Below are 18890 nucleotides of genomic sequence, written 5' to 3'. Positions count from 1 at the left end.
AAGAGGGTAATTCCCTTACATACTTCTGTAGATAAATATCGATGTATTCAGAAACATTAGAAGTTATTGAGCTGATCCCTGATATTATTGGTCTACCTGGTGGGGAGGTTAGGGATTTATGGATCTTAGGTAGGCAACATAATAATGGAATTTAAGGGTTTTACATTTATGGTCATATTTATATTTGTATTTGTATTTATATGTCTCTCTTTTTAAATGTATCAATTTGTGTCTTTTTAAATGTATGAATTTGTGTCTGTATTAATGTATGCATTTAATCTACACTGCAGTTAATTGTCATTTTTAAACTTTTTGTGCTTATTTTTATCTCATTGTGCTGAAATGTCTGTATGTGCAGTTTTTTACAGAATTTATTTACTGTTCTTTACTATATATGATAACTATGCTGCAGCAAGGTCAACAAATTGGTCTAGAATGTAGAGGATCAAAACTACAAACCTCAAATCTAGTACAAAAACTTGGTTTTATGTTTGACAATTAACTTTCTCTGAAACATATATCATCCATAATACATTCTTCATCCTCATTCTTTCATTTAAACAATATAGCCAGGATCAAGCACCTGATTTTTACAGAAGATCTTCCCACGATCATTCATGCATTGGTGACATCACATTTGGACTACTGCAATGCTCTCTATTATGGTCTCCTAAAAAAACAACTTCATCATTTTCAGTTGGTACAAAATGCTGCAGCAAGGCTTATAACTGGCTAGCCAAAATCTTGCCATGTAACACCTTATCTTCCATTAAAATCTGTAACTTCTATCCCTTTTATGTAAATATCCCATGTGCAAAGCACTTTGAGTCCAATCCAGAGAAAAGCGCTATATAAGTTGCTGCTATCATTTATTTTTATTATTATTATTATCATTAAAAAGAAAAAAGCTAAATACCATTTTGTAAAAGTATTATAATATGAAACTATCTTTAGACATGTATATGTATGTATCTCTATGTTAAAGCCCTTTGCAGTCCTTTTTTTCTAACACGAGATCTCTTATCTTTGAGCCCTTATAACTTTTTATTGCAATTATTTTAATAATTTTTATTAGACAGTGTTATTATGAGTATAACTGTACTTTTAAATGTATTTTTGACGTTTTGTGACATTTTTTTGACTTCCATAACAATTAACAGAGCTCTGAAGTTGCGGTGATCATTCTAGCGTAAATCGCGATTGTGCTCTTTTAAGAAAGTGGGACTTTTAGGATGCTAAAGATATTTAATGAAGGATAAGATGGGTTCTATTTTCTTGGATACCTTGGAGCCTTATTACAGGAAGGCATCCATTAAGGAAGGTAGATTAAAGCAATGGAGAGAGAAATTTGGGTCAGAGAGTGGGTAGTTACTAGGAAGGCTACAGTAGGTTGTTAAAGCTTAAATGTGGTTAAGTTGCTAAAGTTTAAGGGGTTAATTGGTTTAGGTAGATATTAAGGAAGGGGATCTTACAGTTAGGGTGTTAATTACAGTGTTAATATGATATAGAAATGTAATTATGACCAAAAACAACAAGTGCTTGTATGTGTGGAGTGACTGTAAGTTTAGAATCAAGTGTGCCTCTAAGACAGAGGACATTGAATGAGATGTTGAGAATATAATCTCAGTAATAGACTTGCCAGGGTTGGGGTTTCTGTGAGTGGGGTGGGTAGGAAGCAGCTCAGTTTTAAGCAGATTGAGGTGACGGTAGTGCACAGACATTAAAGAGGAATTTGCAAAGAGACAGTTGGTAATCAGGCTGAATAAAGAGGGAGAGCTAGCAGGAGAGAAAATATAGATTTGGGTATCCTCAGGCTATAAGTGTTACTGGAACTCAAAGGAGTATGTGAGTTTTTCAAGGGAGGCTGTTTAGATAGAAAAAAACATGGGGCCCAAGACAGAGACTTGTGGTATTCATACTGAGAGAGGAAAATGATCAGAAGATATGCTATAAATGGAAATTGCAAATAAGCGGTTTGAGAGATTGGCGTCTTGGAAGTCAAAAGAATGTATAATTTGTTATGTTCAGTTGTGTCAAAGGCAGCAGATAGATCCAGAAGAATAAATAAGTTGTGGCCCCTTGCTTTAGCTGATTGAAGATCATTTGTTACTTTAATGAGAGCAGTTTCTGTTGGGTGTTTAGGGTGGAAACCAGATTGGAGGGGATCAAGTAAAGTATTAATTAAAATAATTCTAAGCAAGTTACTACATTCTCAATAGATTGCTGCTATTTCAATGTCTTTAATCTTTGCTTTACAAATTATTTATATTCAATGAACATTTCATAAAGATTTAAATAAATAAATACATTTCATATAAAAAGGTGTCGTGTTTAATTTAAAAATCTAAAAGCACATTACAATTTTATTTTTTTAGCAAAATTCAAATAATTATTGTCACCTCTAGCTGGGAATATTTTCACAACTATTACATTTACATGTGTTTTTAAATTATGTCTAGTTGTGAAACTTTATAAAAAATACCAATGTATGTCAGATGTTTTTGAACCTATTTGATATTTTACCAATGTCACACATTTGAGTGAGTATTAAGTTGCACTCTGGTCTAACACTTACACACATAAAAGTTCCATTATTGTTTTAGCTGTCGACAGCACAGATATCTGTATTTATTAATTGACTTAGTGATACAGCAGTGATTTAACCATTGTTTTTCACTGACATAGTGATATTCTATAGGCAGTGGTGCTCACCTCTATGCCACTGCTCTCTTCATTCTTCTCTCATTCTTCTACACATATTTTTAGCATGCATTGCAGATGACTCATTCCTCTACAAACTTGCTGACAACCTTTTGATGAGAAAAGCAGTAATGTTGCAGAGATGCTATAATGCGACACTTACAGTGAAGCAGCCTTTTTTTTTTTTAAATGTGACTACCAGAATGTTAACGAAATAACCTTCAGACACCTTTGAGAGTTTAGCTAGTGTCTAATATCTAAAAGTAACTTAAACATATATTTAAAGCTTTATTGCCTCAGACTATAGTTTACATCCCCGGTGGTAGCGAACCACTGGAATACCACTAGTTAAATTTAAAGATATTCTTAGACATCAAGGAAGCTTTCCTTTAATATTTAGCTTTACAATATTTAAGTAATTTATGAGATTTGTTGCTACTTTAGCCTAATTTTATAAAAAGCAATACGGAGCACTATTACTATATAAAATATGCAAACATGCTTGATAGCTTTGCCACAATAAATACTCAGAAGAAATCTACCTATTCCGTTTAGAAGTTCATGTGATTAATGGTGACAAACATTACTGAAAAAGAGAATCATTTGGTGCTTAATTTCTGCTCTCAGTTACTTTCTCTCCCATTTTTATTCAATGTTTCATAAACATTTAGCAGAGCATCAAGCTCAAACGTATGCAGGAAAAGTCCCCATTAAGGACCAGGGGCCAGGGCTATTTTTACATTTAACAATGTCGGCTGGCCGCTCCAAACTCCTCATCGAGCGCTTCTCTCGGGCTCACACTGGTGACGTCAGATGCCACGGATTGAGGCAGAAGGGCATATGCAAAAGGGCAAAGGTGCAATGCTCGAAAAAACAGGAACCAACTGCTTACCAATGGTAAAAAGTAAAAATGGAGCAGCACAGCAGTATTAATAAACTGAGGAAATTTTATTTCACTTGTTCAACACACATGCAATAATAGGACAAAACGTTTATTTTTACATTTCTGTAGTGTTTGTGTTTAGCTGTAAATTCATTTATGAATTTTCTAAAGATACCATTATTTTCATCATATCTTATAATTTACTATAACATTTTTTATAAAATATGATGAAAAAATTGGAAAAAAACACACTTTTTCTAACTTTGACCCCCAAAATCTGTTACACATCTACAACCACCAAAAAATATCCATGCTAAATAGTTTCTAAATTTTGTCCTGAGTTTAGAAATACCCAATGTTTACATGTTCTTTGCTTTTTTGCAAGTTATAGGGCAATAAATACAAGTAGCACTTTGCTATTTCCAAATAATTTTGTTTCAAAATTAGCGATAGTTACATTCGCCTAGATTTAGAGTTTTGCGGCCAAAGAGGTGCGTTAGCTACGCATGCTTTTTTTCCCCTTCACCTTTTAAACAACGCTGGTATTTAGAGTTCTCTGAAGGGCTGCATTAGGCTCCAAAAAGGGAGTAGACAGGCATATTTACCGCCACTGCAACTCTAAATACCAGCGTTGCTTAAGGACGCGGCCAGCTTCAAAAACGTGCTCGTGCACGATTCCCCCATAGGAAACAATGGGGCAGTTTGAGCTGAAAAAAACCTAACACCTGCAAAAAAAGCAGCGTTCAGCTCCTAACGCTGCCCCATTGTTTCCTATGGGGAAACACTTCCTAAGTCTACACCTAAAACCCTAACATGTACCCCGAGTCTAAACACCCCTAACCTTACACTTATTAAACCCTAATCTGCTGACCCCGCTATCGCTGACCCCTGCTCCGTACACCGCCGCAACCTACGTTATCCCTATGTACCCCTAATCTGCTGCCCCTAACACTGCCGACCCCTATATTATATTTATTAAGCCCTAATCTGCCCCCCCCAACGTCGCCGCTACCTACCTACAATTATTAACCCCTAATCTGCCGACCGGACCTCACCGCTACTATAATAAATGTATTAACCCCTAATCCGCCTCACTCCCGCCTCAAAAACCCTATAATAAATAGTATTAACCCCTAATCTGCCCTCCCTAACATCGCCGACACCTAACTTCAAGTATTAACACTTAATCTGCCGACCGGACCTCGCCGCTACTCTAATAAATGTATTAACCCCTAAAGCTAAGTCTAACCCTAACACTAACACCCCCCTAAGTTAAATATAATTTAAATCTAACGAAATAAAATAAATCTTATTAAATAAATTATTCCTATTTAAAGCTAAATACTTACCTGTAAAATAAACCCTAATATAGCTACAATATAAATAATAATTATATTGTAGCTATTTTAGGATTAATATTTATTTTACAAGCAACTTTGTATTTATTTTAACCAGGTACAATAGCTATTAAATAGTTAATAACTATTTAATAGTTACCTAGTTAAAATAATTACAAAATTACCTGTAAAATAAATCCTAACCTAAGTTACAATTAAACCTAACACTACACTATCAATAAATTAATTAAATAAACTATCTACAATTATCTACAATTAAATCAACTAAACTAAATTACAAAAAAAAAAAAACACTAAATTACAAAAAAAAACCCACTAAATTACAAAAAAAACACTAAATTACAAAAAATAAAAAAAATTACAAGAATTTTAAACTAATTACACCTACTCTAAGCCCCCTAAAAAAATAACAAAGCCCCCCTAAATAAAAAATGCCCTATCCTATTCTAAAATAAATATTTTACAGCTCTTTTACCTTACCAGCCCTTAAAAGGGCCTTTTGCGGGGCATGCCCCAAAGAATTCTGCTCTTTTGCCTGTAAAAAAACATACAATACCCCCCCAACATTACAACCCACCACCCACATACCCCAAATCTAACCCAAACCCCCCTTAAAAAACCTAACACTAAGCCCCTGTAGATCTTCCTACCTTATCTTCACCATGCCGGGTATCACCGATCCATCCAGAAGAGGGTCCGAAGTCTTCATCCTATCCGGCAAGAAGAGGGCATCCGGACCGGTAGACATCTTCATCCAGGCAGCATCCTAAGTCCAAATGAAGGTTCCTTTAAATGACGTCATACAAGATGGGGTCCCTCGAATTCCGATTGGCTGATAAGATTCTATCAGCCAATCGGAATTAAGGTAGGAAAAATCTGATTGGCTGATTGAATCAGCCAATCAGATTCAAGTTCAATTGGATTGGCTGATCCAATCAGCCAATCAGATTGAGCTCGCATTCTATTGGCTGATCGGATTCAATCAGCCAATCAGATTTTTCCTACCTTAATTTCGATTGGCTGATAGAATCCTATCAGCCAATCGGAATTCGAGGGACACCATCTTGGATGACGTCATTTAAAGGAACCTTCATTCGGACTTAGGACGTCGTTAGAAGAGGATGGATCCGTGTCGGCTGGAAGATGGTCCCGCTCCGCGCCGGATGGAAGAAGATAGAAGATGCCGCCTGGATGAAGATGTCTACCGGTCCGGATGCCCTCTTCTTGCCGGATAGGATGAAGACTTCGGACCCTCTTCTGGACCTCTTCTTGCCGGATAGGATGAAGACTTCGGACCCTCTTCTGGACGGATCGGTGATACCCGGCGTGGTGAAGATAAGGTAGGAAGATCTTCAGGAGCTTAGTGTTAGTTTTTTTAAGGGGGGTTTGGGTTAGATTAGGGGTATGTGGGTGGTGGGTTGTAATGTTGGGGGGTATTGTATGTTTGTTTTACAGGCAAAAGAGCAGAATTCTTTGGGGCATGCCCCGCAAAAGGCCCTTTTAAGGGCTGGTAAGGTAAAAGAGCTGTAAAATATTTATTTTAGAATAGGGTAGGGCATTTTTTTATTTTGGGGGGCTTTGTTATTTTTTTAGGGGGCTTAGAGTAGGTGTAATAAGTTTAAAATTCTTATAATCTTTTTTTATTTTTTGTAATTTAGTGTTTGTTTGTTTTTATAATTTAGTATTTGTTTGTTTTTGTAATTTAGTGTTTGGGTTTTTTTGTAATTTAGTTTAGATGATTTAATTGTAGATAATTGTAGATAGTTTATTTAATTAATTAATTTATTGATAGTGTAGTGTTAGGTTTAATTGTAACTTAGGTTAGGATTTATTTTACAGGTAATTTTGTAATTATTTTAACTAGGTAACTATTAAATAGTTATTAACTATTTAATAGCTATTGTACCTGGTTAAAATAAATACAAAGTTGCCTGTAAAATAAATATTTATCCTAAAATAGCTACAATATAATTATTATTTATATTGTAGCTATATTAGGGTTTATTTTACAGGTAAGTATTTAGCTTTAAATAGGAATAATTTATTTAATAAGATTTATTTTATTTCGTTAGATTTAAATTATATTTAACTTAGGGGGGTGTTAGTGTTAGGGTTAGACTTAGCTTTAGGGGTTAATACATTTATTAGAGTAACGGCGAGGTCCGGTCGGCAGATTAGGGGTTAATACTTGAAGTTAGGTGTCGGCGATGTTAGGGAGGTCAGATTAGGGGTTAATACTATTTATTATAGGGTTTTTGAGGTAGGAGTGAGGTGGATTAGGGGTTAATACATTTATTATAGTAGCGGTGAGGTCCGGTTGGCAGATTAGGGGTTAATAATTGAAGGTAGGTAGAGGCGACGTTGGGGATGGCAGATTAGGGGGTAATAAATATTATGTAGGGGTCAGGGGATAGGGATAATGTAAATTGCGGCGGTTTGCGGTCGGCAGATTAGGAGTTAAAAAATTTAATAGAGTGGTGGCGATGTGGGGGGGCCTCGGTTTAGGGGTACATAGGTAGTTTATGGGTGTTAGTGTACTTTAGAGCACAGTAGTTAAGAGCTTTATGAACCGGCGTTAGCCCAGAAAGCTCTTAACTCCTGGCTTTTTTCTGCGGCTGGAGTCTTGTCGTTAGATTTCTAACGCTCACTTCAGCCAAGACTCTAAATACCGGCGTTAGAAAGATCCCATTGAAAATATAGGATACGCAATTGATGACGTAAGGGGATCTGCGGCATGGAAAAGTCGCGGCTGGAAAGTGAGCGTTAGACCCTTTCCTGACTGCGGGCGGCCAAAACCAGCGTTAGCACCCCCTAACGCTGGTTTTGACGGCTAACGCAGAACTCTAAATCTAAGCGAGTTAACGCTGATATCTGTTAGGAATCCCTGAATATCCCTTGACATGTATATTTTTTTTAGTAGACAACCCAGTATTAATCTAGCCCCATTTTGGTATATTTCATGCCACCATTTCACTGCCAAATAAGATCAATTAAAAAAAATCGTTAACTTTCACAAACTTTAGGTTTCTCACTGAAATTATTTACAAACAGCTTGTGCAATTATGACACAAGTGGTTGTAAAGGCTTTTCTGGGATCCCCTTTGTTTAGAAATAGCAGACGTTTATGGCTTTGGCATTACGTTTTGGTAATTAGAAGGCCGCTAAATGCTGCTGCGCACCATACTTGTATTATGCCCAGCAGTGAAGGGGTTAATTAGGTAGCTTGTAGGGTTCGTTTTAGCTTTAGTTTAGTGTAGTAGACAACCCAAAGTATTGATCTAGGCCCATTTTGGTATATTTCATGCCACCATTTCACCGCCAAATGCGATCTAATAAAAAAAATGGTTAACTTTTTCACAAACTTTAGGTTTCTCACTGACATTATTTACAAACAGCATGTGCAATTATGGCACAAATGATTGTAAATGCTTCTCTGGGATCCCCTTTGTTCAGAAATAGCAGAAATTTATGGCTTTGGCTTTGCTTTTTGGTAATTAGAAGGACACTAAATGCCGCTGTGCACCACACTTGTATTATGCCCAGCAGTAAAGGGGTTAATTAGGTAGCTTGTAGGGTTAATTTTAGCTTTAGTGCAGAGGTCAGCCTCCCACCTGACACATTCCACCTCCTGATCCCTCCCTGACCCCCCCTCAAACGGCTCTCTTTCCTTCCCTACCTCACAATTGTCACCACCATCTTAAGTACTGGCAGAAAGTCTGCCAGTACTAAAACAAAAGGCTTATATATATACAGGTGGCCCTCGTTTTACAACGGTTCAATTTACACCGTTTCAGAATAACAACCTTTTTTTCCAGTCATGTGACTGCTATTGAAAAACATTGAGAAGCAGTGCATTTATTAAAATAGCCAGTAGGTGGAGCCGTCCGCTTGTGTTGCAGCAAAACCAAGCAAGCTGAAATTAATCAGTTTAACCAGACCTGAGCTATTGAGCAGATTTCCAAGGAACAAGAGCTTCCTGTGCCAGATTGGAATGCATAGAAAGAACTGTTTGCAGAAAAATGCAAGTGAAGTCTGTGGTGTGTGATTATTTTATTAGGTTTATAATGCTGTTTAGCAAATGTTTTTGTTCATTTAACTTAGTTTAATTATATATTCTGTGTTGTGTGATTATTTTATTAGGTTTATAATGCTGTTTAGCATTTAAAGTCTTCATTTCAAAGCTTTAAAAATAATGTATTAGGTGTTGCTTATGACAATTTTGAGAGGGGCCTGGAACCTATCTCCCTCACTTCCCATTGACTTACATTATAAACTGGGTTTCAATTTACAACGGTTTCGATTTACAACCATTCCTTCTGGAACCTAACCCCGGCGTAAACTGAGGGCTACCTGTATATGCTTTTATATATATATATATATATATATATATATATATATATAATCCTTGCAAATAAATGCACTCTCAGGCCTTTTTCAAGTGAACAATCAAAGCTTTCTTTAATGAAACGTTTTCGGGGATGTTTTCCCCTTCATCAGCGATGCTGATGAAGGGGAAAACATCCCCGAAAACGTTTCATTAAAGAAAGCTTAGATTGTTCACTTGAAAAAGGCTTGAGAGTGCATTTATTTACAAGGATTATTTGAAGTATCTTTGCACCCAGGCAGCTGTCCCCAAGGAGGGTAACACAGTAAAGAGGACGGTATTTATATATATATATATATATATATATATATATATGCTGCAGTTTTTGATCCCCCTTAACCCCCAGCCTCTATGATCCCCCCAAACAGCTATCTAACCCCCCTCTACCTATTTGCCGCCATCCTGGTGCTAAATCCATTTTTTTCTGTAGTGTAGCTGCCCCCCACTCAATACCCTACCCCCCTCCCAGATCCCTTTCCCAACAGTTATTCCCCGCTCCCTCTTCAGCCCCCCCCCCTCTGTATCGGTGTGCTTAAAAAGGGTATTGTATGATGCTTCAATATTGAGGAATCGCTGCAATACCCTGAAAGAGGCTGGAAGCGATCAGGATCGCTTCCAGTGCTAGATACACCAGAGGACGTGTCAGGCACGTCCTTGGTCGTTAAGGGGTTAAAGGGCCATAATAGTCAAAAAAATTGCATGTTCTAATTCTAATTAGAAGATGTTATTTTAAGATTATCAAACCTGCACTAGTGTTTGTTTAACCTCCACAAAGGGGTTAAATACACAGCAGAAGTACCGCCCTGGAGCACTGCTGGTACAAAGAGAAAACTGCCACTGAGCCAAGCAGCAGCAATAATTGGACGATTCAGCTGTGTACCTAGCGCTGTTGATTGGATCAACAGCAGTTTCCGCTCCTAAGCAGTTCTTCTACTGTGTGTTTAACTACTTTGCAGGGTTTAAGCACACAGAAGTGCAGGGTTGATAGACTTAAAATGACATGCTCAACTAGTATGTCCCTGTAAAGAGAGATTTAAATAATTTACCTTATAAATGCATAAAAAAGGAATTGCTTTATTGCAAAGGATCTGCATTCAAATTAGGTGCTTTAAAACTGTGATACTGTTAGCAAAATGTGCATTACTTTGCAGGCCATGGACAAAACCATTGAAAAGTCTCTTAAGTGTTGTTTAATTTTATATTATATCTTTTGTATAGACAGTTAGGAACAAATATAAGTGAACTCCCACACATATCAAGCATCGCTGCGCAGCATTTAAGATGGTTGGGGTTCTGAATTCCACTGAAAGAACTCCAACCTCTCTGGGGAGTGGGTTTGGGCAAAAATACAAAGTGCACAGTGAAATTACAGGAAAAGCAGGCTAAATAAATAGATATATTAATATGTATATTGCATTTTTTTCCCCAAAAGCCCATTATTTATATGAGGATAACCTATTCTTTTTACATAGAAACATAGAATTTGATGGTAGATAAGAACCAAAAAGGCCCATCAAGTCTACCCATATTACATGTTACTTTATTATAGTTTAGGGGGAAAAACAGACACACACTAGTGTTTATATCTTTGTTTATTAAAATTTTAATTTAAAAAAATGATTTCCCCCCCCACACACCTTAAGTTGCAGATTTCTCACACGTCATGATATAGTCAGTACATAAAATAATGGTATAGTTTGCATCTGCTTGGTATACTGAAAAAAATAAATATCACTAACAAATTACCTACAGTAGGGGATTGAACAGGGGTAGAAATGGCTCAGCAGTTAAAGGATTAATGTCCCTTTAAATTGAAAAAAAAAATGGTAAATACACAAATCATCATTAGAACATTTTGTGATTTTTCATTTTTTTTAAATCTAGATTGCTACTTAAAATTTTAAACTCATGTTTTTCATAACTGCAATGTGGATATATATTTATACACTTCAAAATGATAGAAAATCATTTACATTTAATTAAAACATACAGAATATATAATACATATTCAGTCATTTTGACTTACACATTTATTAAATATTTTCATAATCGCTTTGCTGAAACTTCTGTGGCACAAGGGGTACATAATAGGATTAACTGAAGAATTTAGCCACAACAACCAGGCTGTAATTTCATTCCAGTAAGACTCAACACAGTCATTGTGACAGGCTGCACGGACAGACTGAAGACATGTGTATGGTGCCCAACAAACTCCAAATACACAAACCAGTAGGGCTAGGGATTTTGCAGCCTTCTTGTCTCTGGACAGTTTTATGGCACTCAGTCTACTTTTAACGGTCTCGCCAGCTTCTGTTGAACCGGGGGTGATGTGTGAGTGCTTCTTTATTTTGGTAATAAGATTGGTTATATTCCTACTATTTATTGTTTTTGTGTCATTGCATCTTTCAAAAACAGTATTTCCAGATATAATTGACAATTTTGCTGTCATTTCCTTTTCATGATATAGAGTAGGCTGCACCATAGTTGGCCTTTTCTTTCTGCTTCGAGTTCTAATGTTCCAGTAAACGCTCAGGTTAAAAAATGAAATACTTATTAGGGGAAGATAGAAATCAAAAGTTGATGCTCCAAGAAGAAAGTACCAGGTAAGGTAATATCCAGGAACACAGTCACTTTCAGTAGTGGAATTGTCTTCATTCTTCCAGAATATAATTGCTGGGCTATATAGTAGAAATGACAATATCCAAACTGCTCCCATTTTAAGAATTGTCTGAGTATGATTTTTTTGCTGAGAGCGATATCTGATCTAAGGAATTAAAAAAAAATAACATTAAAGTGAGGGCAAACATTACACGTTTTAAAATCAGGTCCGGCATTTAAGTGATATTTTAGATGGTCTTTAATTGATCACTTCTAATAAAGATGCTTATGTTTAAATCTAGCCTTGAAATTATAATACCCTGCCCTCCACTTCAAAATTCTTTTTTGTGGGCTAACAGTTTGAAATTGTTCTCCAATTGGCGCTCTAGCTACAAAAAAAGTGCTGTTTTGAAGTTAGCAGCCCAACCGCGGGGTATAATGGGTTTTGAAATGGGAGGCCAGAGCGCGGGGAATTAGAATGGCATACCTACATTAAAAGGTAAATTACAGCACATCTTCAGTGGATGTCACTCTAAAATATCACTTATATTCCGGACCTAATTCTAAAACGTAAAGTTTAACATCACTTTAAGCCTTATTCAAAATGTTAACATGAGATTCCAAACATATTAACAGCTCAGACTACCTTAAATGGCAACCAATGTGTTAAAATAATAAAATAAATATACAGAATGGCTTCCTAACATGTTTAATACAGCCATTGTTACCAAGAGATGTGCTGTATTATACATAATGCTACCAGTGCTGATCTAAGGGTATTAGTTACCCACTACCTCACATCAAAATTATTAAAAATAAAAAATTAATAGCAACTTTATTGTATACCATTATAAAAAGCCACACAAAGAGAACCGGAATACAATCAGAATACAAGTAGATATATATTTGTCTATAATGTATTTAGACATCAAGTAAACTATTATTAGTTTATTTTGTTTTAAAGTGCAAACATATTATGCAGTTCTATACAGACATGCATGGGACATTATTAATATATGTTTCAACAAATTCAAAAGAGTAGGAACCCCCTGCCCTTCATTAAAAAACATTGGTAAGTGTACTTTTTTACAAAGTACACTATAGTTAGAATTGCTGAAGCTTACAGTTTAAATGAATTGAATTAAAAACAAAAGGTTATGAAAGCAGATAAAAGTCACCAAGGGAATACTATCAGTAAATGTTTAGGTAGAAATGTGTCTGTAAAGAATAGCATAAAGGTATATGTGGGAGGAAAGAAAAGTAATTAACTTTATCTGAATGTATCACCTCATAAAAATAAGGAAAGTTTTCAGTGAGGGGGTGTAGAAAGGTGTTTTACATGTAGTAGTGCAGGAATCTGTATAAAAGTAAGGCAATGGTAACTTTTAAACCACAAGTATATTTTTGTCTTTTAATCATGTTAAATGTGGGAGTTACTGCTGTTATAGGTGTTAGGTTATTAAGGTTGGTTGAGATGATTGTGAGGAGAAAAGTGATGCAAGTGTTTCAGATGAGTACAATATATACAGTATATACTGAGGGATCATTTGCAGAGATAGTGGAAGGGGGTTTGGAAAATGGAGGCTGTATTCCTGTACAGACGAAGGAAAGAAAGAATGTTTGGAGGAAGAGTTTGAAAAATTAGAGAGGTGTGGTTTAGCATGATAAGGTTGCTGGGGGTCGAATAGAAAATTAAACTATTTGAAACAAAACTGCATGTAGTAAAGAGAAATTACAATTAAATCTTTTGAATTTATTTATAAACGGAATCTTCTATACCTTGGTTCCAGTGATTAAAGTGTTTATATACAGAGGAATATTTTGAAGAAATAGTAAAAATTTAATTTTTAAAATGGAAGCTTGGTTTAGGTGTGACAAGTGGGCAGATACAAAAGAAAAACAGAAATTGGATTTGTAAATTGCCTAGCTCCATGTGAAAGTAGACAGACAGGTTTCCTACCTGGGAATGTTGTTCCCCCATAGTATAATAAATGGGGCCCTTTATATTAATATTCTGAAGGAAACATTCTGTTAAACTTTTCTAAATGCATCAAGCCTTTTTAACAAATTATTTTACCCACTTTTTCATTACCCCACTTTAAATGTAGTATTCATGGATCAATCTCGTCTGTGTTCTCCTCACATTAGTTCTCATGAACTACTTACTAATATTTAAAAAATCATAATAACATTAACAATGCAGGATATTTCAAGTAAATCTTAACACTTTCATATATATCCTCATTTTTCCATACACCTTGCAAACACTTATCAAGACAAAGCCAACCCTTGCCTTGTACAAGCCAAGTCTTTTCTCTGTGAAACTCTGCTTTGTCTGCAACAAGTTCAGTTGATATATGACATTTTCATCTCTAACTCCCTATTAATAAAACCTGGCACTCTCTTTCTCAGATTTAACCTACACTACTGCACTTTCATATGTTCTTGAGCAACCAATCAAGCAGGGGTCAAGTCCTACAAAAAAAAGTGTGGGAACTCACCACGACTTCCACCCCCCCTCACAATTAGTATTGTTTTATAAATACACATACACACACTCACACACTTACACAAACACACTCTATTTATTTGTATATAATCTATACACTTTGGCTAATGAAAGAAAATTAAATCCAATGAAGGGTTGAATGGTTGCCTTTGGGCCTGAGAATGCTCCTCTGTCGCAGAGTCTCACCCACTTAAGGTGCAATAGTCCTTTTTCTGCTGAGGGGAGTTAAATAACCCCAGAGCAAGCTGCACAGTAATGTAAGCACCATGTGTTACACACATTGCGGGGTGATCACACAGCAGGACTGCTAAAAAGGCTTGCTTTTAGTGTATTGTAGGAAGTTTTACTGCCCATTACCACAGGATCTCACTATCCCTCTAACCAAACTTTGCTCCAGCTCCTCTCACCTCCAGCAGCAGTGTTTACTGAAGCATTTCTGTTCTCTGTCCAGGGGAAACTTAGTTCTACCTGCAAAAATAGTGCAAGAACTTTGTTCCCATACGTTCCCGTTCGACTTGACCCCTGCAATCAAGTGAGTACAGGTTTTTCAATCATCCTGGACAATGTTTTATTTCTGAGTTGCGGAGAGGTTATTGGGCAATAATGTATTTTAGTAATTTTAATTTGCATTATAAGTATAATCTATAAAATCACACCTTTAAATAATTGGTAGGTTTTGCTTAACAATCTGTTGTGTCTAACTAATGAATACTAAATAAAAGCAAAATGTTGAATACATACAGCCATAGTGATGGAGAAGAACCGGTCATAACTGATGAGAAGAATATTAAACACAGATGCTGTGCACATGAGATTGTCAGCAATTAACCACAGCTTGCAAAGAAATCTTCCAAGTGTCCATTTTCCAGTTAATATAAAGGGAGTACTCAGGGGTATGCAAACAGCACCTGCTAAGAAATCTCATAGAATCACAAAGGCAAATATGGTAATTTCTAATAAGGTTTTCTTGTGCACCTGTCTTAAGCATTCTATGGCAGTGGTGTTTGCAATCATGTATAATATTGTTCTAAACATTGTTGCTGGGAAAAAAATGTAATTAATCTGCTGAAAATAGAAAAGGTTCAATTAGACATGTTAAATAAATCTATTAACTCGGAAGAGATTAAATAAATAACCAAGGGTTTATCGTTAGGGAAAGCAGCGGGCCCTGACTACCCCCCTGCTGAATTTTATAAAATTCTAATAGATAAAACTGTTCCTATTTTGAACCAACTTTTTCATTCATATTTTATACAGATGTACTATTCCATCTAAAAATTTCAAATGTGCCAATATAATTATTATTCCAAAGCCAAATAGGGACCCTTTCTTACCACAAACATATAGGCCTATATTACTTATAAATGTGGACTATAAGATTTTAATGAAAATACTATCACATAGATTAAAGACAATAATACCACATTTAATAACGATAGATCAAACAGGATTTATTTTTGGTAGATCTTCAGCTACAAACTTAAGGAAAATCTTATATGCTATAGAAAAATATGAAATAGGAGGGGTAGGGCTGCTGATCTGCCAGAGGCCTTCCTGCTATCTTTGGATGCAGGGAAGGCCTTCGACAGAATCAAGTGGCCACCCTCTCTTCACCTTCTTGGAAAATTTTGACTTTAAGGGACTTTTTTAGGATTTGTAAAAAATATATATACAATGTCCAGGGCATATGTTCAAATAAATGGACAGTATTCAGAGACTATTCAGTTACAGCGGGGGACTTGGCAGGGTTGCCCTCTATCCCCATTTCTGTTTAATATTTCTTTGGAACCTTTATTATCTAACTTAAATCAGATTATTCCAGGAATCAAAATTGGGAGATGTAAATTGAAATTAGTTGCGTATGCAGATGATTTATTATTATGTATTACAGATTCTAAGGAACATCTAAATAATATTCTAAAAATTATAGACCATTATAGTCAATTTTCATGATATAAGATCAATTTTATAAAATCACAAATACTCTGGTTAAAAAACCCTCAAAAGATCTTTAGGGATATTAAGGGATTAAGATTTATTCCAAAATTTCAAATCTTTATCAATTAAATGTGAAACAGGCTATAATAAAAATAAAAGAAAAATTGAAAACATGGGTGAATATACCACTATCACTAAATGGTCAAATCCATTTAATAAAAATGAAGATAATTCCTGCTTTACTGTATATTTTGCAAATGCTTCCATTAAAAATTACCAAACTAGATTTATTTCAAATTGAAAAAGCTATGAGATTATTCCTATGGAACAATAAGAAACCAAGAATTGACTTAAAAAGACAATACTTACCATATACTAATGGGAGATTGGAACTCCCTAATATGGAATACTACAATATTGCTATACTAATGAAATATAGTTTTAATTGGCTTCTAGATAAAAATGATAACAATATCTATGACATTGATCAAAGAGAGAATAGGAATTATTATTTTGGCATATATGATGCATAGTAGATCTATCGATTTACCATATCATGTAAAATCTAGTTTATTTTTTCGTGACATAAATAATGCTTGGTACAGAGGAAATAAAGAAACTAAGACGAATTATATGATTTCAGGATATTTAACTTTTTGGGGCAATCCTAAATTTATGGTAGGATATCAATTTCCCTTTAATCAGTGGTATAAAAAAGGTTTTAAATATATACATCAATGCTTTAAAAGCAAAAATAATAAATTTAAAACATTTAGAGAGATTGCTTCGATGATGCTTCAAGATTATCTTCTACCTAGAAAGGTCTCCAAATGGAGACAAGATGTAAAAAAAATGTTGCCCTAAGTGTTCAATAATAGATCCAGACTTCATTCATTATATCTGGGCTTGTCCTAAGATTTACCAATTTTAGGCTAAGATTTCATATTTTTGTCAAAATTGGGTAATACAAAGATTGTGTTAAACAGTTTGAATATACTCCTGCTAGATAAAACAGAATATGGAACAAATTTAAATAATTTAATTATTGCTACCATCATATTGGGAAGGAAAAGTATTTTTAGAGTATGGATAGACAAGAATCCCCCTACTATAAAACATCTTAAATACAACCTGCCCCATCAACTGATTCTAGAGAGATCTGATCTTTATTATAATAAATTAGGAAGTAATAAAATATTCAAAGAAAAATGGAAACCTTTTATTAGAATGTTGGAATATTCCTAGAATTGTAAGGTTCTTGATACAAATTTGATTACTTTTGTTGTGGGAGATAATTAGACATTGATTTAACCTTTGTACTCATTATTTGTGATCGGCTGCTAGCTATTTATCTTCCTTTTTGTAATCTTACATTATTGTCTGAGATATTTAAGTGAAATATAATATAAATTGTGTATTTGACATATGACTTTATTAGTCAAAAATTATAATTTGTAATATCTTTTTTTTTTCTTCAATAAAGGTAAAAAAAAAAAAAAAAAAAAAACATTGTTGCTGACACTGCTGCCAGATGGCTAAAGACACACGCATGCTCCTGACCTCACTTAGGATTACCCTTTACCAAAAGAACTAAGAGAAACTGATACAATGTATTGTTCTATCCAAACAATTTGCTATTTTTTACTTTACTGTCTCTAACTTTACTGTCCCTTTAAACATGTTATAAAATCTGATATTAACAGCATTCATAATTTATTTATAGTTATTTATTTAAAGTATTTATATTCTTGCTCATATCCAATCCCTGTTTATACAAGTATAACATTTTACATAGAAAAAAGGAAAAGTACAATATTACCATACAATATGGCTACATTAGTGTTTATATGTGTTCATAAAATGAATAAAACAGCCACTTACCTATAAAAAAGTCACAAATGGCCAGATTAAGGAGGAAGAAGTTACTCTGGTTTCTAATTCTCTTATCAGAAACAAAAGCTAAAATAACTAAAGTGTTACCGATGACTGTAACTGAAACAACCAAGGATATGAATATATATAAGAAAATAAGTTTGCCTTGAGAATGTGGCAGAACATCCTCAAAAAATGAAGAACCGACTTCACTATTGTTTGTAACATTAGTTAACATGACATATACTAAATGGGATCTTGTATGTACTTTATATAAGAACATCCTTGATGCACACAATATTTTTACAATTCCTATTGCAAATACTTATTTCTTGATTAAATCCAGCAGTTTTCAATTGGCTAGTAAATCTGTATCCTATTGTCAGGATAAAAAGCAAGGCTTATAACTGAAATGTATATAAATTATATATATAATGATCATAACCCATAAAAAAGCATACAAATATAAAACGCTCCCTTGTTATTTATTTACATAATTTCATGGATTGCAGTTGACTTTTCTCCCATTTTATTTTCTTATTCTCTTTTTCAGTTATCCTGATTGATGATTTGAAAAACAAGGAACCCACAATATCTTGTACAGTTTTACATTTTTTTGCTCTGATGTTTTATTGATTGTGCATTATA

The 18890-nt window shown here is 34.7% G+C and overlaps 1 protein-coding gene across 1 annotated transcript; it reads right to left on the bottom strand.

Moving 5' to 3' along the window:
* Positions 1-11217: 11217 nt before the first annotated feature.
* LOC128661639 (histamine H3 receptor-like) lies at positions 11218-18480 on the bottom strand. Its single transcript, XM_053715870.1, has 4 exons — positions 18252-18480; positions 15174-15340; positions 11354-12089; positions 11218-11246 (listed from the first exon to the last, which is right to left on the bottom strand). The coding sequence occupies exons 1-4, from the start codon at positions 18478-18480 to the stop codon at positions 11218-11220; spliced, it is 1161 nt and encodes a 386-aa protein (XP_053571845.1).
* Between the last annotated feature and the right edge of the window lie 410 nt (positions 18481-18890).

The sequence above is a fragment of the Bombina bombina genome, chromosome 5, assembly GCF_027579735.1.
Source record: "Bombina bombina isolate aBomBom1 chromosome 5, aBomBom1.pri, whole genome shotgun sequence".
Lineage (NCBI taxonomy): Eukaryota > Metazoa > Chordata > Amphibia > Anura > Bombinatoridae > Bombina > Bombina bombina.
This window is presented reverse-complemented; position numbering and strand designations above follow the sequence as displayed.